General features: G+C 41.8%; 1 protein-coding gene across 1 annotated transcript in view; it reads right to left on the reverse strand.

Moving 5' to 3' along the window:
• sdc3 (syndecan 3) overlaps nucleotides 1-20,486 on the reverse strand; it is a 35,817-nt gene extending 15,331 nt beyond the window's left edge. Inside the window, exon 1 of the mRNA XM_065947981.1 lies at nucleotides 20,017-20,486. Within this exon, the coding sequence (XP_065804053.1) occupies nucleotides 20,017-20,070 (54 nt within the window). The 5' untranslated portion in view covers nucleotides 20,071-20,486. The remainder of the gene's footprint in view (nucleotides 1-20,016) is intronic.
• Nucleotides 20,487-22,382: the final 1,896 nt, after the last annotated feature.

Here is a 22,382-nt window from a genome sequence, read left to right on the forward strand (position 1 = left end):
CAGTTAGAAGATCCCCCTCGGCTTGTTGGGCAGATAGAAAGCATCATTGTGACTGACTTCAAATGCATTCCTCAGTAACCCGAGAGGCTGCAGCTCCTGCTGCACAATGCCTGGCACACACACACACACATATATATAGACACACATTTATGCATGCACACACACACACACACACACACACACAAGTCCCAGATACAGTGCTGCTCTGCTTCCGAGAAATAATCGTTAATTGTGCTTTTTTAATATGTGAGATTTTATCGGAGCAAATATTCTCGGCTGCTGCAGCATCTCAGAGCTCTCAAACTGTGAAGAATGATTTGAATACTCCCTCAGCTTTCTGGCACCATCTGTGAGTCCCACTCCTCTAGCTGTCCCTCCATTTACTGCAGCCACAATGCTGGAGGAGAACAGGAGACAGAAACACAATGAGCAAGACACTGAGGTCATGTCCATTGTGCTCTTTTTTTTATGGCCATTTTTCTCACCACGCTGTGTGTGTAGGAAGGAAATTAATAATCTTATATATGTTTTCTCAAATCCAATAATGATGTGGCGGCATTTGCATCCTATAATGTGTCCTTTTTTCTCACCACAAAAAAATGGTAAGTATACGACTAAATAATTAAATTCCATTATTTTCATTGCTTGTTATCCAACAGAATATGATATGATGATAAAACATAAGAATAGGATATGCAATTATAAAATATAATACGATACAAAATGGTACAGTACAATAAGATAAGATACGGTATGATGCGCTACAATATGCTATGCTATGCTATGCTATGGTATGATTTGATACAACAATATACCCAGAGTAGTTCATTGGACTTGTACGCTTCAAACCTTCATGTTTTCTAAAAATTAAAAAAAAGCAGCAGCACAAAAGTCCAAGCAGGGCAGGAAACTGGAATTATATCCCATGATGCAATTAGTAAAGTAAAACACTGATTCCATTTCTGTAAAACTTCAATAACTTTACATCAAAAACATTTAACTCTAAAAGTAAGAGGGCTTGGATGTAGATTAGGTGTGCTCTTCCTTCTTGATCTATCGAGCATCCTGCAGCTCTAGGCAGACAGGTTGGTAACCAAGGGATCAGTAAAGATAGTCCTGGAGGCCATGTGGTACTTAGGATAATCACATGTTCACTGTACAACACTAAGTGTGGATGACATATCTCGAACACCAGGTGGTCCAAATAAACATTTGGTGCTCATTTTGTCTGGAGACATCATCGCTGAGCTCTACATACTCAATGTATTAGTCCCTAAATGTGCATCAACTATGTTCATAATAGTCCGGTCTACTCTTTGACTTGATTTTTTCAGCCTTGTCTTCATTATTTCAGGGTGTTATGTCTACTTAAGTGTATGTATATTGAGTTTATTTAAATACATAAGCAAATCACTCACTTACTTGTACACAGTTATAACAGCTGACTCTGATGGAAGTACAGTGCAATGTGTATTTCTGCCCGAGATCAAACACAACCTGAGTCAAGCTAGCTCAAATGTGTACCAAGTCCTAACATGAGCTGCTTCACCAGAATACATTTGTATTATTGTGACAATGAATGGCTTAAACTTCAATGTGGGTGTCCTGGCCCAGCCTAAATGTTTCATATCAGGCTGTTCAACAACGCGTTTGAACGCAGCATGACAGTAATAATCATCTGGCAGGAATATGAGACTGAAATGAGGTAAAGTGATCTCTAAGGGCCTTGTTTCCAACCTCCCTGCAGTTTAATTCACCGTAGGTGGAGGTGCCCACGCTTTATGAAGCAGCAGCTGATTCACAGCCATCTCTGCGTCTGCTCATCTCCACAGCCACCTGACCTCCACTGATAAGAGTGTGGAGTGTTTGAGCCCTGCTGAAATGGACCGAGGGTAACTCTCTCGCTGCAAAGGGTCAGACTGCTTGGCACATGCCCTTCGAGTAATCATACCTTTACAGGGAAAAATCAAGCTTGTTTACTGTTTACTGTTTATTGTTCCGCACCCATCTTTCTTCCCCGATCCTTTCAGAAGTGACCTCTAATCTATCTCAATCTTCTGCTTTGCCGCCTTGTCTCCATCTCCGCCCTGCTCCTCCTCCTCTCTCACCAGCTGGGGAGGTTGGACAGCGGCCAAACCTGGACGCTAACGCACTTAGCGTCAGACGAGGAGATGTGAGAGATAGAGAGCAGTGTGTGTGCCTATGTGTGTGTGTGTGTGTGTGTGTGTGTGTGTGTGTGTGTGTGTGTGTGTGTGTGTGTGTGTGTGTGTGTGTGTGTGTGTGTGTGTGTGTGTGTGTGTGTGTGTGTGTGTGAGAGTAGGCTACCAGGTGATGACCTGGTTAAGACACCTGCCACCTTCAGCAGAGATTAGCACAGAAAGCCTGTGCACCTTCAAACACACACACGTGCACGGACACACACAAAGGTGGTCAGGTGACGAGACAGTATCTTGTAACCATGACGTCAGGCAAACACACTCCAGTGAGCCTTAAACAGCTCACACCTGCACGCTACAGCCAAGTGGATCAAAGAAGGCCTGTGTCAAGTTACCTCGGATAAGGTCAAATCCTCAGACATACTCTCCTATTCAATCACACAGAATAAACAGCACCAAAGTTTTGCTGTTCATGCTTTAGAATAAGACGAGCACATTCATATTAGCAATGTGTCGATGTAAATTTAGAACAACTTTAAGTGAAAATTTCCTACAACTATCAGGAAAATGTGCACAGAGAGGGCAGCTTTATTTGTGTTTCCATCCTCTGCTGTTGTAGTGTTAGGAGTTGGTGGATGGAGATACACAGCTGGTGGTTCTTATTCTCCAGATGGGTGCCTTAGAGCAAATGGAGAAGATGAAAGCATAACTAGATGACAAAAAGAGCCCGATAAACCATGAAGAATTGTAGAACTGAAAAATGATGATATTATAGTTGGCTCATTTTGCTTGTATTTTGTCCTGATGACATTGTGACTTAGATGTATACGCTTACTGAAAATCTTCTACAACAAAATAATGCAAAACACTGCATCATTCATTGGTTGTAATGCTCTCCTCCTCCATTAAAGGGCTGCAAGGACTAAAGCTGATCCCCAGCTGACATTTGGTCTTGTCACAAGTCAATCACTGTGCTGACAGAAAACTATTCACACCCCCGCTTATACCTCCAGGCTAATAAAGTCCCCAATTTACCTAACTGGCATGATTTTGGACTGTAGGTGGAAACAGGAGAACCTGGAGGAATCATGTGCCAGCACAGGGAGAACATGCAATGTACCTTTTTTTTGTGGAGCTTGCATGTTCTCCCGTAGCCTGCAGAGGTATTCTCATGGTAGATAGTTAAGTTAATTGGCAAAAAAAAAAAAAAAAACACAATGCCATGCAAACAAAAAATTATACTCAACCACCAAAAAGAACCTGAGATGCACACTTTATTCCTTAAAGCAATACTATTCAGCTGTTTTATATTTAGATACTCTACTATTGCCTGAGTGTGCACTGTTCAGCAACACTGTATAAAAAAAAAGGAACTACAGTATGAAAATCTACATCAGATCAGACTTTGAATCAACAGATATTTGATATACAGGATGAAAAGGTCAAACATTAAACTCTTGCTCAGGGCGCTGTTCAGTAATGCATCCATTTTTCTAGCATCTAACTGCACTCCTGAATCACATACCTTCCTCCCGGCTCACTGCTAAAAGCTTTGAAACTTGAAAAAAAGAAAAGGAAGTGCAGATGCTGTTAGGCAGTATAAAAAAACAAAAATGGCACCTTTAAATAAGATGAATGTACAAGTTTTTACATATAAAGGATGTATAAAAACCCTCGCCCTGTGGGACTAAACCATTCAGCAACCATCAGAATGATCCAACGATATTCCTAATGCATACATTTACTGTCAAAGTTTTCATGTCTGTGATGAACGTCTAAGTACTTCCAGCCTCCAGGCTTATTTTTACTGCAGTAATTCAAGTAAATAAAGGCCAATTTGTAAAGTTAAATGTATCACTTAGTGTCAAGATATTCTTTGCAGTCGCAGCTGCAGCAGGGGGTCATAAGCAGAGATCAATTTGTGTTTGTAAGAGGGATCCCGCAGAGCAATTTACCACTGATTAGCTGTTTAAAAGATGAGAAGTGATACTTGAAGCCTTAAATAAAATCAAACAACATTAGGAGTAATTGAAAAAGAGCAATGGATGTCAGTTTTCAGACTAATATAGATTTCAACACAGAATAAAATTGGACTTTATAGCTGCAATTGCTTTTTTAATGTTTTGATTAACTACTCAAATTGAACCTTATGGACATGATTTTGTAAGCGGCCTCGCGTGGGAAGGTAGAAATGCCGATTTACTGTCTTTGCAAAACACATTTCTGATCTTGTCCTGCATGTTTGTCTCAGCTTTTCACAAACGAGTGCTCCCTATGACCAATTAACGTGAACCACAGAGGGAAAACTGTAAACATGTGCATGTAAGAGCCAGGAAATGAATGAAACACTTTCCCTCCCTCTGATATTTTTAGGGCTTTCTGCCGATCAAATTCCTGATAGCGCTAACCGTGGCTGATCCAAATCGCAGCCACGTTGGCCGTATTAATTCTCGTGTACAAAACCTGTGGGAGGATGGTGTTACACTCGCTCGAGTTTGTTATTCCAGCTTGCTCAGGCCCTAAAGCCGTCTCAGTGCAGCACCAAAGCCCGGCTGAAAGCATCCCAGCACTAATGTTATCTCTCTGCACTGAGTTGGAAGACAGAGATGCTTTAAGTGATGAATGCCCCTATGGAGAGTCTAAAAATACGATACAGTGGTTTGGTCAGAAACAAAACAGGTGCATAGTGGAGGAAAAACCATGCATCTGATTCCATGAATGGTAGTTTAAATCTCTTTTCATGCAGAACAAATTTCAATATTTATCTCATCATGTGTCAGAACAGTAAAGAAAAATCCATTCGTGGCAGTTTAGTGTACCTCCAACAGAGCGTAGCACAGTGTTTGCCTCATTGTTAGCGCAACGATTAATCATCATAAGCTGGAAGGCGCCTGCCTGCCCTCTTTTACACAATTGATTCTGGAGGTCATGATGTGTCTCAAAAAATGAGAAACTGGGTTCACTGCCAATAAATCACAAAACAATATAATAGAATCTGGTTTTCCTTCATTCAGTGCTTGGATAATTCCTCATTTCTAGCAACTTGATTGTTAAAGTCATTCACAAGCAAGCAGTTTGACCTCTTGCCAACAATAAATACATTTTTCTGTTCTGTTTTTCTGCAGTTAGCAGTGTCAGAAGGAGTATTTATGGGAGCTGAAAGAGTCAGGGATTGACGTGCTGGATTCAGATTACCTTCCTACACAGCAGGGATTCACGGGAGACAATGAATGAATGTCATCCAGCATTGTGTAATTTCATCTCATTGATATCAGCCCCACTGTTTACCAAAAGCTGTATCAGGTTACTGCTAATGTAAATCGAGCTCTTCCTGCTGCTGCTGCTGCTTCACATTAAAAGCTTTATTCAGAAGCACTGAAAGGCTTCATTGTGAAGGAGTCACAGGAAATGCATTGATATGTTATTAAGATGAGAGCAGATAGTGATTGTGCATCATAAAAGCACAAAAACTGAAATTTTGGGAGACTTTTTTCTGTGTTGTACACCAAACTAGATCCTGATTAAAATACTATAGAATGTATTAATTTTAAGTCTAGTCTAAATTGAAATGTATTTATTCATTTGTACATAAACCGTGTATTTTAGTTTTGTTTACTTACTGGTTTATTATGCTGTAAAATAATAATTATATTGAGGGTATCAGGGGTAGAACGACCAGCAACTCGTGCAGTGGCCGAGTGTGATTTACATTTAATGTCTTTAGATGACAAAACGAGCATCTGACACTGAAACTCGCTGTACACTCAGCAGAGATCACATGACTATGTAGTGACACATCAGCTGGTCTGCTACCAAGAACCCCCCCCCCCCACCCACACACACACACACACACACACACACACACACACACACACACACACACACACACACACACACACACACACACACACACACACACACACACACACACACACACACACACACACACAGAACCTGGCAGCTACTGGCTGAGTATAGAGAGGGGTTATGATGGGAGGATGGATGATACAGAGAGATGTATATTTGTATGTAGAAGCCAGCTGTTGCACTAATCTGACAATCCAGCAGGATTAGAGACCACAACTCACACACACACACACACACACACACACACACACACACACACACATGCAGTCACACACAGACAGACACACACAGTCTCTCTGCGTGGATTCCTCCTTTATTATATATGACCTTATGAAACATGCATCTCTGAGTGAGAGAGAAAGAGAGAGAGAGTGTGTGTGCGTTACTGTGCGTGTGTGAGTGTCGCTGTCCTGCAGCCAGAAATGCCTTGAGATTCTAACTCAACTGCCGCTCCCACACTCCACAATACAACGCTGTGTGTTTGTATGATGATGACGGTGTGTGTTAGAAGGTTTGTCTGTGGTGTTCAGGGAGTGTCTCTGAGTGTGTGTGTGTGTGTGTGTGTGTGTGTGTGTGTGTGTGTTGCATTGATGTCTGTTTTAAAAAAAGTTGCAGTGAGTGTTGAATGCTGCTGATTGGCTGGTGGGTCTATATGGCTGTTATTTTGTAGCCACTTCCATGAAGTGCTGGAGAGAGAGAAGCAAGTGAATGCTGATTCTTATGTGTGTGCATGTGTCTGTGTATGTGTGTGTGATTATAGCCCGGCTCAATGGGCCTATTTCTGCAGGGCCAGTGGGAGGGTGTGGCGCCTGTGGCTGGAACTTTTCTGGTGTTTCTAAGGAACTTTTCAAAAGGGCTCAGAAATGCGGCTGCGTGTGAGAGCGAGCGCCCCGCGGACCATGATGTCTTTGTGCTGCAGAGAGCCAAGGAGAGGGGCACTTTGAGTACTCTCAGAAACGGTAATCAATGGTCTCTTTTCAGGCCTAAATCGAAAAGCCTTAACACACACCCAAGAAAACACACATACAAACAGACACAAACATGATGAGAATCACATTTCTTCTTATATGGGAATCACAAGGCTCCATCTCTGTCTGTGCTCCTTTAATTACAGCCCGTTTAATCAGGCTAATGACTGTCATGCGACTTTACAGACCCTAAGGAAGGACTGTCAAGCAAAGGGAGAGAAATCGCTGCATAAAAGGCAGAGTTTTGGTGAAAATGAAGAATACTTAAAAGGCAAAGAAAAGGGGTTGATGATGGGATGGATGGAGCCAGAGGCTGAAAGGGAGGAGAATGAAAAAGGAGTGTTTTTGTCTTTGATGCCGAGGAGAAAAATCCAATCAACCCTGTGTAATTCAATCTGGAATGGAGGGATGCACCTTTGCAAGAGTGTGCACAGAGGGCATGAGGCATATTATTATCATGCCATACCTGTCCTTTTCTCTCAGGCACACACACAAAGGGTATAAACAAATCACTGCACAGGGGGCATCCCTGAGCGGTTGACCTTGCTATGCTCTTTTGGCTCTTTCCAACTGGTTGACTGACTTTGGGCGAACTGGCATCCATCCCCAAACCCTGCAGTTGTTGCCAGATCGCCAATTGATTCTTCTTGTATCATTAAGGCTCCTCATATTGAACACTAACTAAGGTCTTGAGATCTGGCGTTGGAGTGACCTCTGAATAAAGCCGGAGCAGCTGGCTCTGTCTTTATGAGGCACATCGACTTAATGTTTTAGACCTAATCACATATTTATCATGAGGCACTGATTAACTTAAAGAATCAGGGTCAGAAGACTTCAACCAATGAGCCCAAGAGGAAATTAGTAATTTCTTTCTTTAATGAACGGCTCGTGATTTGTATCAGCGGATGTGCAAATGTTTTTTTTTTTATGTTTTGTCCAATCTAATATGGCAGCATTTATCATGATGGATCATATTTACAGGCCCTTCTCATTTCGGAGTCATCAAATATGGCAGCTTGTTCCTTAGCCCAATCCTTCAAAATGTGACGCTGCAAACCGTCCTTCTGGATGTTGTTGTGTATGAGATGGACTGGTCAAACAAACATAGGACTTACATCCAGGGACAGGTCTAAGATTTGTGTGTAAAACAGTCAAAGATGACTTTAAAGATCCATGCTTACATTGTTCATACTTATGTGGCTAACCACTTTACAACTCTAGCTATAGGCTTAACAGAGAGACACAATACCAAAAAAATGAATAACCAACCCTTAATGTTGAACTAGTCCTTATTTCTTTTCTAAATATTGAGGGCCAAATAATGAATGATAACACGCAAGCTACAAGTGCAAGCTAGCAGCTAATGAGAATGAATGGGAAGCCTACAGCAGTATATCTGCTGCTGAGGTAGTTCAAAGTTGCTTCTCAGACATGTTCTCATCAGCCTCTGTTATATCAGCTATAGAATACTTCAGGAAAGAAAGAAAGCTTCAGGTGTGAACGTGTTCACTTATCTCTGACTGTTAGCAGCACGGTTAAAGATATCTTCATCCCTCAGTGGGCGTCATTACTCACTGACTAATTAATTAAGAGGTGGGTTTACGAATGTAATGGCTGGTGAATGATCGTTTAATTCATAGATTAGCTCCAAAGTGTTTGCTATAACACTCGGTGATCATTAATGCCTTGATGCTGTGAGCTTGGTTTAATTAAAGTGTGACTGCCGCCTTGCTTGCATTCGCCGTCGCTGGTAAACCAGTGGAAATGTGTAACTGGTGGACAGGGAGATTTATGGGATGTGATAGGATCTTGCTCTTACTGCCTTTGTCTCTCTTCTTCCCCGTGTAATCCTGTCCAGGTTGTTCTCTCCATTCAATCCATCTCAGCAGCTCTAAGCTCTTTACAGACCCGTGTTAACCACCAGTCTCTCTTTCTATCTATCTATGTGTCCACCATCCATATCCCTTTCATTTTCTCTTTTCTTCTCCCTTCTCAGCTCCTGTGCTCTTTTATCATTTCACTCTACCCCTCCCCACTAATCTCACGGCATATTCTGATGAGCTGCTCATATCCTTTTACCACATTCATATATTAGAAAATCCTATTCTCTCTTTTCTTCTCCTTGTCTGCTGCATTTTATTTAATCTGCTTCCCCTCCTTTTCCTTTCCTTTTTTTTTTTTTTTTTTTTTAACTCTGCTGCACTTTAGTCCACAGCCCCCCTTTAATATCAATGCAATCTGTGATTGCATTTGACCTTATTCCCCATTTCATTCCCTTCAAATCTCCTCCACACAATATCTAATCATCTTCAAATCTGTCTCCACACTTTTCTGCTTTGGGCAATTTTTGTTGGGGGGGGGAAGACTTTTCTTTAGAGCTGTTAAGAGTAAAGATACAATCAATGTTCCAAGAGCATTACTAAGTTTAATATTCTTGCCACAATAAGGGTTGCGTATGTAACTTTTATACTTGTTTAGCGTTACAGAATACAGGAGGATAAAAACAAAAACAATAGTTTGGTACTGATAGTAGTTTACCTGCAGCAGTGAGTCTAAAGGGGGAATGAAAAGGCAATAAAAGTATTGAGAAGATTGTGTAAGATTTTTCATCAATCTTGTTAGTCAGCTTGAAATGAAATCTGGTTATTGAACCTCAGTAAAGTTTATTAGAGTTTTAAAAGTTCTTATCAAAGTATAGTCCATATCACCAACTTATGAGATGTATATATATATATATATATATATATATATATATATATATATATATATATATATATATATATATATATCAAGCTTTTAAAATATGGGGGGTTGGCTGATTTGTCTTTTGAGCATCATCAAGGGGATTCTTTAACATTTGATATTTTCCTCTTTGGGGTCTTTGGAACAGTGATCATCAGTATCCACTGTTTTCTGTTTTGTACATTAAATTATACAAAAACATAGCTGATGAATTACCTGAGAAACATATGTTGACTTACTGAACTTATATCAAACTTGAAACCAACTACATAACACAACTGTAACTTTCATTGGATGTGACTGAACTAGATTTATAATGTCAAAACAAAGAATTAAAGTCAAACAGGTCATGACTCTCATGTATCAGTTTCCCACACCCCACCCCCACCCCTCCTGCTGGTCCTGCTGGTTGGACCTGTCAATCTGTCATGTGTATCTGCTCAGTCACATCATGTCATTTCAGATCAACAACAATCAATTCATTAGGGAAAATAATTATAAGGTCACACACACAGCTAAATATACAATACACCAAGACACAGAGAAACAAGACACACACACACACACTCATAAAGACACACACTAACACTCTCAGTGTCAGTCAGCCTTTCAGACCTAGGTCTCTGTGGGCTAAGATTAAGGCTAATCCTCAACTGTTGGAATGAAAGATTAAGAATGAATCACCTGCTGCTGCAAAGGTGTGTATAGTTGTGTTTGTGAGAGTGTGTTTGTATGCATGTATGTATGTATGTGTGTGTGTGAGGGGAGGCGTTCATAGGAATACCTTATGGGAAAGAGAACCTGCTGAAACCACCAAGCAATATTACAGAATCCCAAATGTACACACACACACATCACACAAATATACTCTCTCTCTCTCTCTCACACACACACACACACACACACACACACACACACACACACACACACACACACACACACACACACACACACACACAGCTCATTAGTTTCAGTGGCTTGTTCAAACTGCAAACGCCTTTGAAAGAGCCTTTTAAAGCACCAGGGTTGAAAGGTTTACTTCAGAGAGTCCACACAGAAACACACACACACACACACACACACACACACACAGCACGTTTCAATGTCTGTATTTAATTGGATCGATGTTTTTCCCTCATGGCTCGCCAATAATTGAGGGGACATGAGTAACATGTGGGAAGCCTTTTGTTAATAAGTTCCTGTTTATCGAGACATGCCGAGTAAATGGGGAGCTCGGCAGGAGGAGGAGGACGGAAGGAAGAAGACTGGTGGGTGTAGCAATGGATGGATGGAGGAAAAATGTTGCAGCAATGAGCTCCTGACCTCCTTCACTCCTCTGTCGGGACGTTGGGCTAAATAATTCAAATGCACACACACACAGTCACATGCCTCTCGCACACGGTTCTTTCTCGTTCTCATTTCGCACAAGCGGCCTCCCTGTGCTCCCTCACTGCCTCCTCTGTCTCCGTTTCACATGTAAACACACACACTTAAAACACACACCTACATAAAGCAGTCAGGAAGCTCCCTCCTGGTACAGCTTGAAGACCAAATCTAAAAATACTCACTTCCTGTATCCCTTCTATATGAGAAATAACACACACACGGCCTCAGTCACACACACACACACACACACACACACACACACACACACACACACGAACTCTCCCTGGTTTTAATTTAAGATGGGAACCAAGTTTTAGATCATCATTTGTGGGGACAACACCCGCACACACACAAAAATACACACGAACAGAAACACACACACAGGACATCAGAATTCAAACAAGAAGATCTCTGTCAGTGTGAATGTTGATGAAAAAATGACGAAATGTTCCACCATTTTGAAAGAGGACGACAACACAGATAAGACAAAAATCTATTAAAAATTAAAGTGAAATGTCTTTATTGCCTTGATGAAAAACCATGCGTCACTAACTGCATATCTGTAAATCAACTCTGACAAAATCTCTTTGTTTTCGGGGAAAGTATGACAGTGAGGTCGTTTGAAAATAGAAACCCTGAAGTTGACAGATCAAAGATGAGCAAAGATGAAGTGGTGACAAATAGGGTGATAAAACATATATCCAATCATTTACATGCAGATATCTGGGAAATTCTCACGATGACTCATTCTCCTTCAAAAAGTGACATGGGACTCTTTAACTGCAACCAGCATCCCTTTAGACATGAAGGACATTACTTTCACAAATTACTATACAACCGAACAACAAGCCATTACCATTTCACGCATAGAAAATCTCCAACGATTACATGTGGCTCGTACATGTTCCTATTCTATTCTATTGTTTGTCTTTCTAGAAAGCCTTTAAGACAGTCCCCAGGGATTACACTGTCCCTTTTCCCTACTGTGCCTTCACTTACAAGGTCTCTGCGAAAAACATTCTTACTTAGTGGCCATAGTGGCAAATTCTTTTAAAGATGGGCTCCAAGGGAAGCAGTGATAGCATGTCCAGACACAGTTAGTCAGTAAAGTCTCAACCTAAAACATGCTGCCCAGAAAAGAGTCCTTTTGCATATAAGAGTTAAAGGCAGATGAGATTTAGTAACTTACTAACAGAACCTGTCAAGGTTCTCAGAGCCAAAAGCAGATTTACAAAAATACAAAATCAGAATACAAAATACGAACTACAAGGCTGGAAGCTGAGAAAGTTTGGCTCTTTTTAAAATAATTTTTGTCAGAAACATTTTCTTTTTAAAAGCGATCACCAGTAGAGTGATTACAGTATATTATAGGATTGAGATGGTGAATGACAGAACAAAGATGATTACCAGAATTTAACCAGGGACAACTATTGTAATTCATCTTTCAGATGACAATCTGATGAATGTCTTTGATTATTCTTTTATTTCCATAAAATGATAGAAAGGTGTAAATATAAATCTATAAAAGTGCAGTTTCAGTTTTCAAATGATTGAATGATGGACAAACAGTATAGGACTTTAATATATTCAGTTTATCATTGTAGAAAATTGTTTGTATCATTGTATGAAAACAAGACACAAGTCACATTTTTACGCTGGCAAGTTTAGCCCGTTTATGTTACAAAATTAACTTTGGTAAACCTGAAAAACAAGTTCAAAATTTCCTTCAAAAATAATTTGGAGTCCCTCTATAATCCTGTATAAAGAAAGTGGGAAAACACTTTTTTTAAAATGAAGGTAATTTAACAGAATTGAAAGCTGGAGCAAAGGTTAATAAGAAGGACAAACTATTATTTTCAAGTTAAAGAACTTACTTTAATACTCTGTTGAAATACTAATTAAATAATGTGCACCAAAACATGATTTAAAAAAGGTGAAATAATGAAAAAAAGAAAAGTTGCTGGTAATGAAAATTTAAAAAAACTAACAGACAGAGCAAGAGATGGAGGGCGATGAGTGTTTGAAATCAGATGGAGGCCATGTTCTGGTTGAGTGTGTGAAGATCTTATCACTTCCTCAACCCACTCTTATCAGCCGTCTGCAAGGAAGGTCACATTCCAGCATTCCCATTGGACCCTGTCAGGTTTCATCTGTTCATGACCCCACCCATTCGGCCCCTCATTAACCTAATTAACCCGTCATTACAGAAAAGTGAGGATAGAGAATAGCACTAAAGGGATACTGATACACACATAACCGATATGAGTGAAAAATGATATTCTGGTGGAGTGCATCTGTGATTTGAAAACACACACACACACACACACACACACACACACACACACACACACACACACACACACACACACACACACACACACACACACACACACACACACACACACACACACACACACACACACACACACACACACAAATATAAAGTTTGTAAGTGGGAAGGAGGCTCCCTGTTTTGGGGTTTTAAATTATAACGGTCGCTCTGACACACAGCAATCCCAGAATGCTTTGTGGTTATGGGACACAGCTCTGCGTTTACGCTCTCTAATTTAGAGTCCGGTTATAGCACAAACTCACAGAAGGACACAGACGCATTCTCCAACACACACTACTGTATCGATGAAACACAACTGCTGCTCTCCTCAATTGTTCAATTTATTGTAGTGGAAAATACAGACAAGAGAGGAGGAGGGGAAGGGAATAGAGGAAAGAAAGAAGATATAGAAGATATAGAAGATATAAAGACGGAGAATAAAATGAAGGAAATAGTGAATTCTGAAAATAAAGAATTAAACACTGTGATTTAGAGAAAAAGAAACTGACGAGACGAGAAAAAATGATGAGATGAAACGAAATGAAAATTAGTATTAAAAAAAAAGGGGGGGGGGGGAGAAAGAGTGAAGGGGGCGATAAAGCTGTGACAGCGGCAGCAATGCTGGTTGTCATGGCGACGGCCGCAGAGAGAGAGAGCAGGTAGAGCACGGTCTCCTGGGAGTGAGCGGAGCACACGCCTCCCTCCCCCATCCTCACTCTTTTTATCCCCTCTCTCTTTTGACATCCCTCCATCTCAACCTCCGTCCTTCTGGCCCGTCGCTGTCCTCCCCATCATCCTGCAGCCACCCTCCTTTTCTCTCTCGCTCTCCTCCCTGAATATTCCACATCCTCTCTTCCTGTTACCTCCCGCTCTGTCTTCCCTCTCCTGGTCTTCCCTCCCCTCCATTTCAGTGCCTCATTTTCCTCTTGTGCTCGAGCGGTCTCCCATTTTTTCGTACACACTCACCTATCGTCTTTCCCCTGCTATCGAGCATCTCCCCATTACCGTAACTCTTTTTCCATCCTTAACGCTCTATTTTATTTCCTCCCTTCTACCCCTCTTTATCGTCATCCTGTGGTCTATACACCTCCCTTTTTTCCATCCCATTTCTCTCCCTCCTCCTCCTCTCTCTCTCTATTCATCTAACCCCCCCCCCTCTCCTGAGAATGTGTATGTATGTCTACACAGCACTGGCCAATTACTGCAAGGGAGACTGTGTGTGCACGTGTGTGTGTGATTGTGTGTGTGTTGTGCGGGTGTTTAGTAGCTACATGAGCGGTGTTTCGAGCCTGTTTTGACCTACCTAAAACACCTCCAGCATTCTCCGTCTCCCTCTGACTCACTGAATCAACAAAACTGCTGCACACCACTGTAATTCACAACCACGGTGACTGTGTGTGTGTGTCTGTGTCTTTGTGTGTATAATCAGGACTTTAATGTGCATCGACGCATATATGTGAGAAAAGCATGTCTGCACTTGTGTGTGTGTGTGTGTGTGTGTGTGTAACTGGTCGTGATGAGAGGAGTTTCCAGCCGGGTGGATTCGGGCTCAGGCTGCATTCTTTCTTATTCGTGGGATGACTTGAACACGTTCCTCAGGGAAAGTTTAGAGTTGCACAATGTGTTGTAACAGAGTGATTGAAGGAAACAGGTACCCTCTTTAAACTGTGACTGTCTGTGTTAACACAAGAGATTCACAGACAAAAACTGAAAATACTACGATGTGGCACCTCAGTCTGGGTATCTGTAGGAAAGGATTGAGCTTGGATGCAGTCAGAATATTTATTTAAGGGGAAGTACAAATGCACTGATATGAAAGTACTGCTTTTACAAGTAAGACGCTTGCTTTGGAAGTTGGCAAGTAAAAGTATTCAAGGTATAAATAAGTAACAAAAGTTGGTACTCGTTCTGGCCTTTTAGAGTCAAACATTACCCAAGCTGCACTAATCAACATTTCAGCGTAATGTAACGCCAAGTAATGGCAAGAAGCACATTATAAAACTCAGAATCTATTGCAATTAATAAGAACAACTATTCCACGCAAGCACTGCTTTCTCACTCAGCATAAGCACATTTCAAATATTGTATGGAGGCTTAAGTATAATTAATGCCCATGCTCTCACACCATTTCGATGCCGTCAGATGAAGCTCAAGCCAGCAATCAGCTACACTTTTATTAATTGGTGCCAAAGTTGGTAGTGCAAAAAAAATCAGCTTTTTGTAATTTGATGAAAGGTCACAAGATAAGAATGTATTTTCTGAACCCAACAACTTAAATATCATATTGGGTTGTAAACTCCTCCATTAGCCTTGAAGAGGGTCCAACGCTGGAGTAATCAGCTCCAACTCTGGTTCATGATATTCCAGGAAAATTATGAACTAAAACAGAATTTATTACAATATTAGTCTGTAAAAGCGTGGTTTTATTCCTTAGATGAGAAATATATCTTGATTGGAAACAAGGGTGTAATATCCACAGGGGATGAAGAGCTCAGTAATTAATGAGCAGCATGGAGTGATTACGGGTTTTTCCCCTCAGGTTTGCCTTTCAGGCTACCTACAGGCTGCCATACCCAGTTACCCACTGATTGGCTGAGATTTCTCAGACACGATCACTAACTAAAACTAATAATTTCATCATGATATATGTGTAAGACATGTGCATTTGATTACTTTTAAAAATAAAAAATGCAAGCGAAGAAGCTTTTGCCAGTGGTTGGATTAGAAAGTATGTTTACTGCCACTAAATTTGATCCAGATCTGTTATAAGCTGAGTTTTAAAAAGGAATGAAGCAATGCAATTATTAAAAAAGAAATCGCCTTGGCCTACATGTGACATTTGGTATGTGCGTGACATTTGAGTGACTAATGGCGAAAAAGTCAAGTAAACTACTGTTTTAGCCATGTGCTCATGAATTGCATTCGTCCTTGGTTTGTCTGTGATTGTATTTTTCTTTTTTTTCTTCACTAATGTTGTGTATTTCATTGAACTTGAATGTTTTATCTTGGGTTTTTTTGTATTGACCCCAGGAAGAATAGTCGTTACAACAATGTAAATATGTTTTAAAACATGAATATTAAAGAAAAATCTGGATAAGATTCAGTCTGACAACAAATTTATTAATGTCTATGTAGTGCTGAACTTTTGGTGACCTAAATAAATGAAACTCCAATTTTGCTGCAAATTCAGAGCACCCATTGTTCTTTCAGCAGCAAGTGTGGAAATAACAGGTATTGTTGAGGCAGGTTTCTCCATCCCCACATGCTGTTATCAGTTTAATAGTAAATGGAAAACTTGTTCAAATGAACAAACTTTCTCCACCAGGAAGAAAAACTAATTTCAGTAAAATGTGCCACATCTGCTGAGCCACATCCTTCGAATGTGATAAGAAAATGCTTTCAGATATGAGTGTGTGCCCATCCAACACACACACATAGATAGGCAAAGAGAGAAATTGCGTGAGGAAAAGGAGGAGACTCAGATGGGGAGTTGTTTTCTAACTGAAGGCATCATTATTCTCTCTCTCACTTCCAGACGTCGGGACATCCGGATATGAACCATGATCCTTTTCATTTCCTCTCTCCACTTGAATATGAACCCCACACCCTCACTCATCCTTTCACACACACACCTGAAATACCTCCCCGCTCCTCACCTGGAGTGTTTTCTACCAGCATGTGTGTGAGGGGACTTTGTCCTCCAGGAGAGCGAGAAGGAGAGACTTCCTGTGTCAAATTGCCTCTCACATTCCACACTCTCCCTCAATCCGCCTCGCTCAGGCTATTTTCTCCTCTTTCTTGCTCCTTCTCTCTTTCTTCGTCTCTCTATGGGGGGCTTTGTCAGCTATCAGACGCACAAAACACTTATTCATCCCCATTAAACATGATCCTCGAGAACACAACACTTTTTCCGCCACAAACACACACACTGTCACACGCACACTTTTCAAGGAGCAAGGGCTGGCGAGAACAAGTTTTTGGCAGTGGAGATTCACTATTTTTGAGCCCACACACACAGACAGATGGACATTAAGCGCTCTCATGAAGACACACACACACACACAGACACACACACACACTCCAACTAATGTGGGACACAACAGATGCCTGTGGGAAAAACTGGTTGTTAAGTATAGGCACCCGGATATGATGTCACAGGTCTGATAACAGGAAATACCCACAGAGACAAGACACCAGGGATCACGCATGAGAAGAACACACACACAGGATCAGCTGATATCAAGCCAAGGGGCGTCTAAAGAAAGATCTTGTCAGCAAATGTGCTTGACTGTGGGTCATGTACGTGTGCCTTTGTGTGTGTGTTCAAGGCCTAGGTTGCATGAGGTAAGTCTTGCAATTATTAGACTGTTGGTGTGCATGAATGCTTGTGTCTGAGTCTTAACTATTTGAGCAACACCATCCATCTGTGCACAGCTAACATGGGGTATATTTGAGTGTGTGTGTATATGTGTCGCACCTGTCTCCATCTGTACACTTCAAGACAGATTAGGTCAGCGGGAGGGCCAAGGATCTTTGGCAAAGATTGCAACCGTCTGACCCAGTAATCATCAGTGTGTGGAATGTGTGTGTGTGTGTAGCAGGGTTGAAAATCTCTGTCGAGAGCAGTGAAGCATTACAGGAGGAGCAGCACGGTGACAATCCAAGGTGTTGAGATGTTGACAATACAAACACTGAGTCAAAATGTAGAAATAAAGGAAATTACCTGAACAAAAAACTTTGTCTGTAGTTATTTTACTCACTGGTTTTACAATTTCAACTAGGTGGATTCTGAGTTTTAAAGGAATTTTGTGGCCTTTGCCTTTATAAATCTCTTAAGTTGTATGTGTTGTGCTTGCATGCAAAATTTAAATAAAGTTATGTTAAATAATATTACCACAATCCACCCCCCACCTCTCTTAGGAAAAATATTTATTTCAAGTATTTTACTTGGGTGTTTATAGCTTCTCTGTTGATCTTTGTGCAAAGGTTTTGCAAATTTCTCTGCACCTAAAACTGTGCATACTGACATGCCAGTGAATTTCCCTCAAGGATTAATAAAGAATATCAAAAAAAATCACATGGAAGCCAGTCGTAATAGTGCATTAAAATCTACAATTCACACAGATGTGACAGGGAAAATGAAACACATAGAATGGATTTTTTGTAGGTAGTAGTAGGAGACATCTCAAAAAAACGTGTCAGGAGGGGATCTGTATTCTAATAGGTACTGGTTGCACTGGACTTCAAGAGAACTTTGAGGTGATGGGTAACACAGTGCAGAGTAACATTTCACTCATGTAACAAAGTGCAGCACATCTTTGTCCTAGTAAAATCCCCAGCAGCTTAAGTGTGTTATGAATGAAGGTAATATATTTATGGTATTATGCTACTATGAAGTCACTATAAGCATCAATAACACAGACAGGGGTAATATAGTAGTTTTACGAAGAATGCTGCATCTTATTATCTTACACATTTAAAAGTAGCCCTGCATTTTGTCTATTTTTGGTGCTTGCATCCTATTTCTTCTCAGTGAATGATTCAATGAGCGTCCACACTCCTCTTCCTCCACCTCCTCCTCCTCATAGGATAAATCTGGATCCATCGGTAACGGAAGGTGTGGGCGTGATATGAGGGGCGCGTGAATCCCGGCGTGGATGGTTCCGGAGAGAAGGTGTGTGTGTGTGTGTGTGTGTGTGGAGAGAGAAAATGGAGAGGGGGGGGGGGGGGCTCACGCATTCCTAATCAGCTCCCCCCTCGCGATTCCCGATGACATCATTCCATCCCTGCCTTCGTTCGCGCACCGCATCGCCGTTAACTTCCCCGTTACCCCACCCACTTTTCAACACACACACACACACACACACACACACACACAACTCAGGCTATAACGGGAGGATGCCCGAAGTTGGATTCCTGTAAACCGTATGAGGCCGCCGTTTTCAGGAAATTCACGTGCGACTCGCAGGTCCGGTTGCATGTCGGGCATCCACCCCCCCCCCCCCCCCCCCCCCAAAGTAATAGACTACCCAAGTAATAAAGTCGTTCAAGCCGCAGTATGACTGGAGCCCCTCAAATTACCGGCAGGATGTGAGCCGGTGACACAGACACCACAAACAGAGGCCCGGCACAAAGACCCGTAATCAAGCTCAATTAGAGAGTACCCGCTAATTACCGACACACATGGGCTACATGCACACTCACACACCTACTGACTCGAGAGGCCACAATAAACCCGACAGCGAGACACAAAGGCGTGTGTGTGATTGTGTGTGTGTGTGTGTGTGTGTGTGTGTGTGTGTGTGCGTAAAAACAGTGGGTGGGGGTGCACGGGAGTCGCCAGCCCCCCTCGCGGGAGTCACGGCCGGCCAATAAGGGCTGATAAGTAGGTCGAGTGCAGGATTTCCTACCGATCACCGATATCACTGACTTATTAATGATACACACACACACACACACAGACTCAAGCACATTCAAGCATGCACAAAAAAAAAAAAATAATGCCTCAGCTTCCGTGTGCACAGAAAGCTCCCCGGTTAACAAAGGATTTGATGCTCGTGCTTACCGTGGCGGCGCGAGCAAGCAGCGCCGTAAGCGCGAGGAGCCAGGGCAGCTTCATGGTCGGGGTGCGCGTGAGCAGCCTCCCGGTGCCGCCGCTGCCTTCACGGGGGTTCGGGGTGGTGGGGGTGGTGGGGACAGAATCTGCTGCTGCCGCTTGCTATCGGTGTCTCGGTAGTCTGTCCAACTTCACAGCGCGCCGCCCGACCGCGCTACCATCCGGTCTAGTCGGGCTTTTTAAATCCAAGGCTTGACGCGCTGCTGGTCCAGGTCACCAGTTAGTAAAATAATTAGATTAACGAGGCCTCTTCTTCTTCTTCTTCTCTGTCCGTATCTGGGAGTTGTTTTTTTTTATATATAGATTTACTATTGGGAAACGCCAGACCTCGTCCCTCTCTCTCAAAACAGACAACCTCGCTCTGTACACACACTCGGGCTCTCTCTCTCTCTCTCTCTCTCTCTCTCTCTCTCCTCCCCCTCTCCGCTGAGGGCAGGATGTTCCGTATGGCGACGCTGCTTGGCCTGGGAGTCTGGCAGGAGGAGTGGTGTGTGTGATACAGACTGTGTGTGTGTGTGTGTGTGTGTGTGTGTGTGTGTGTGTGTGTGTGTGTGTGTGTGTGTGTGTGTGTGTGTGTGTGTGTGTGTGTTAAGAGAAAGGGGGGGGGATCTCCACGAGCAAGGGCGAGTATGCCCCCTGCAGATCGTTTAGGCACCCGCAGCCCTTTAAACACACACACACACACACACACACACACACACACACACACACACACACACACACTGAACACACATGCAGGAAGCAGGGCACACCGCGCGCCGCGGGGCATACATGGCTGCTCCCAGGTTTGCGCCTTTTGTTTCGCGCTCAGTTGGTTCCGGTTGGCTTCATGCCATTATTACTCACCTGTGCAGGTCACCTCCAGTCCTCTGCTGCGATTGGCTGAGTCATGTTTAAGCCCGTTGAAACCCCACCCCCCTCCCCCCATGATCACACCTGTGCCCTACAATAGCAACAGTTAACCTCAATGCGCGGGCAAATCGAAGAAGAACCTTCTTTTGTCGCCTAGCAACCGCGCAGTGAAGCTAATGTCTCTGATTAGTAAAGGCACATTCTGATATTACATTTACATGTAAGTTGTTAGTCTGTAAGATAATTTGAAAACACTTACTCTGTCGCTGCTTGTTCAATTGAGCTTGTGTTTTTATTAACCATATTTAAGAAGCTCTTGTGGTCTAGAACTTGAAATGCTCTTTTGGTCCAGTGGAAATTAAGCAAATGGAACTTTTTTTTGCATTTTAAACATTTAAGATGATAAAGTTGACCTAAATAAGTTGATGTCGATGTAAATAGGTTAAACACTGACCAGTGCCTTTTTTCATCTCCAAATTTTCACCAAAATTCAATGTGACTTTAACAGAACTCTTCATTGTGGTGTATTTTGACACAAGGCCCTTACAAGTGTAAAAACAGACAATGTAGGATCTGCTTGAGGAAGCAAATTACAATACATTTTCTCAAGACTCAAATTAAGCAACACAAACAGGGCCAAGTGTTAATTTAAGTGCACAATTTGTCCTGTTGGTAATGTATAACGGACTACTTCAGCCTGAAGTTAAAGGTGTTGTAACATTCCTGCAGGTAAAACCTTATTTCTTGATTTTTCAAATGCAAGAAATCTACAATGCCATAGGATAATTGCCTCTTATCCCTGCAAGACTACATTTCTTTAAGCAACATCTTTGCTGTTAACACATTGGCCCACTTCACAGAGACAAAAGGTGGGCAGGTAAAAGCAGATTTATTTTGCATTTGTGTTTCAACAGAAGGTTTGAAAGGAAGAAGGAGAGCAGGATGTTTTGTTTTAATAAGACTTCTGCTCAACACTGCAGCGTAGTCTGAAAATCTTGTTGTAAACCTCAGCCATTACTCGTGTATTATAATTATGAGTATCGGGTTATGCGTGGGTTTACTTTCCCTTTGTTCTCTCTTCAAACAGCAGTAGCCTTTCACTTCTGCCGGGATTTATGATACGAAGGCTTTCACTATTGTTCATCGAGATGTGAATACTGCTCTGGGTAATAAATCCAGGAATGGCTTTGAATCAAAGTAATAGCTGCTGTTATCTGTACTCATTATGAAACTTAAGTTGTTCCTCACTGAGAGCAGTCATTATCGTAACTAATCAACATGGCTGGTTGTCGTTTATCAGTTTAATGCCATGCCTAAATGCTACTCTATTATTCAGCAACCTTTTTGAAGAGACCAGAAAGAGAAAAATCAGTTGTCTTCTTCTTGACTTATGCTTGTGTAGTTGCAGTCTTATCAATTAAAAACTTAAATTCAGACCATGATTATCTACTTCTTATTTTTTC

Source organism: Labrus bergylta, chromosome 19 (assembly GCF_963930695.1).
Source record: "Labrus bergylta chromosome 19, fLabBer1.1, whole genome shotgun sequence".
Taxonomy (NCBI): domain Eukaryota; kingdom Metazoa; phylum Chordata; class Actinopteri; order Labriformes; family Labridae; genus Labrus; species Labrus bergylta.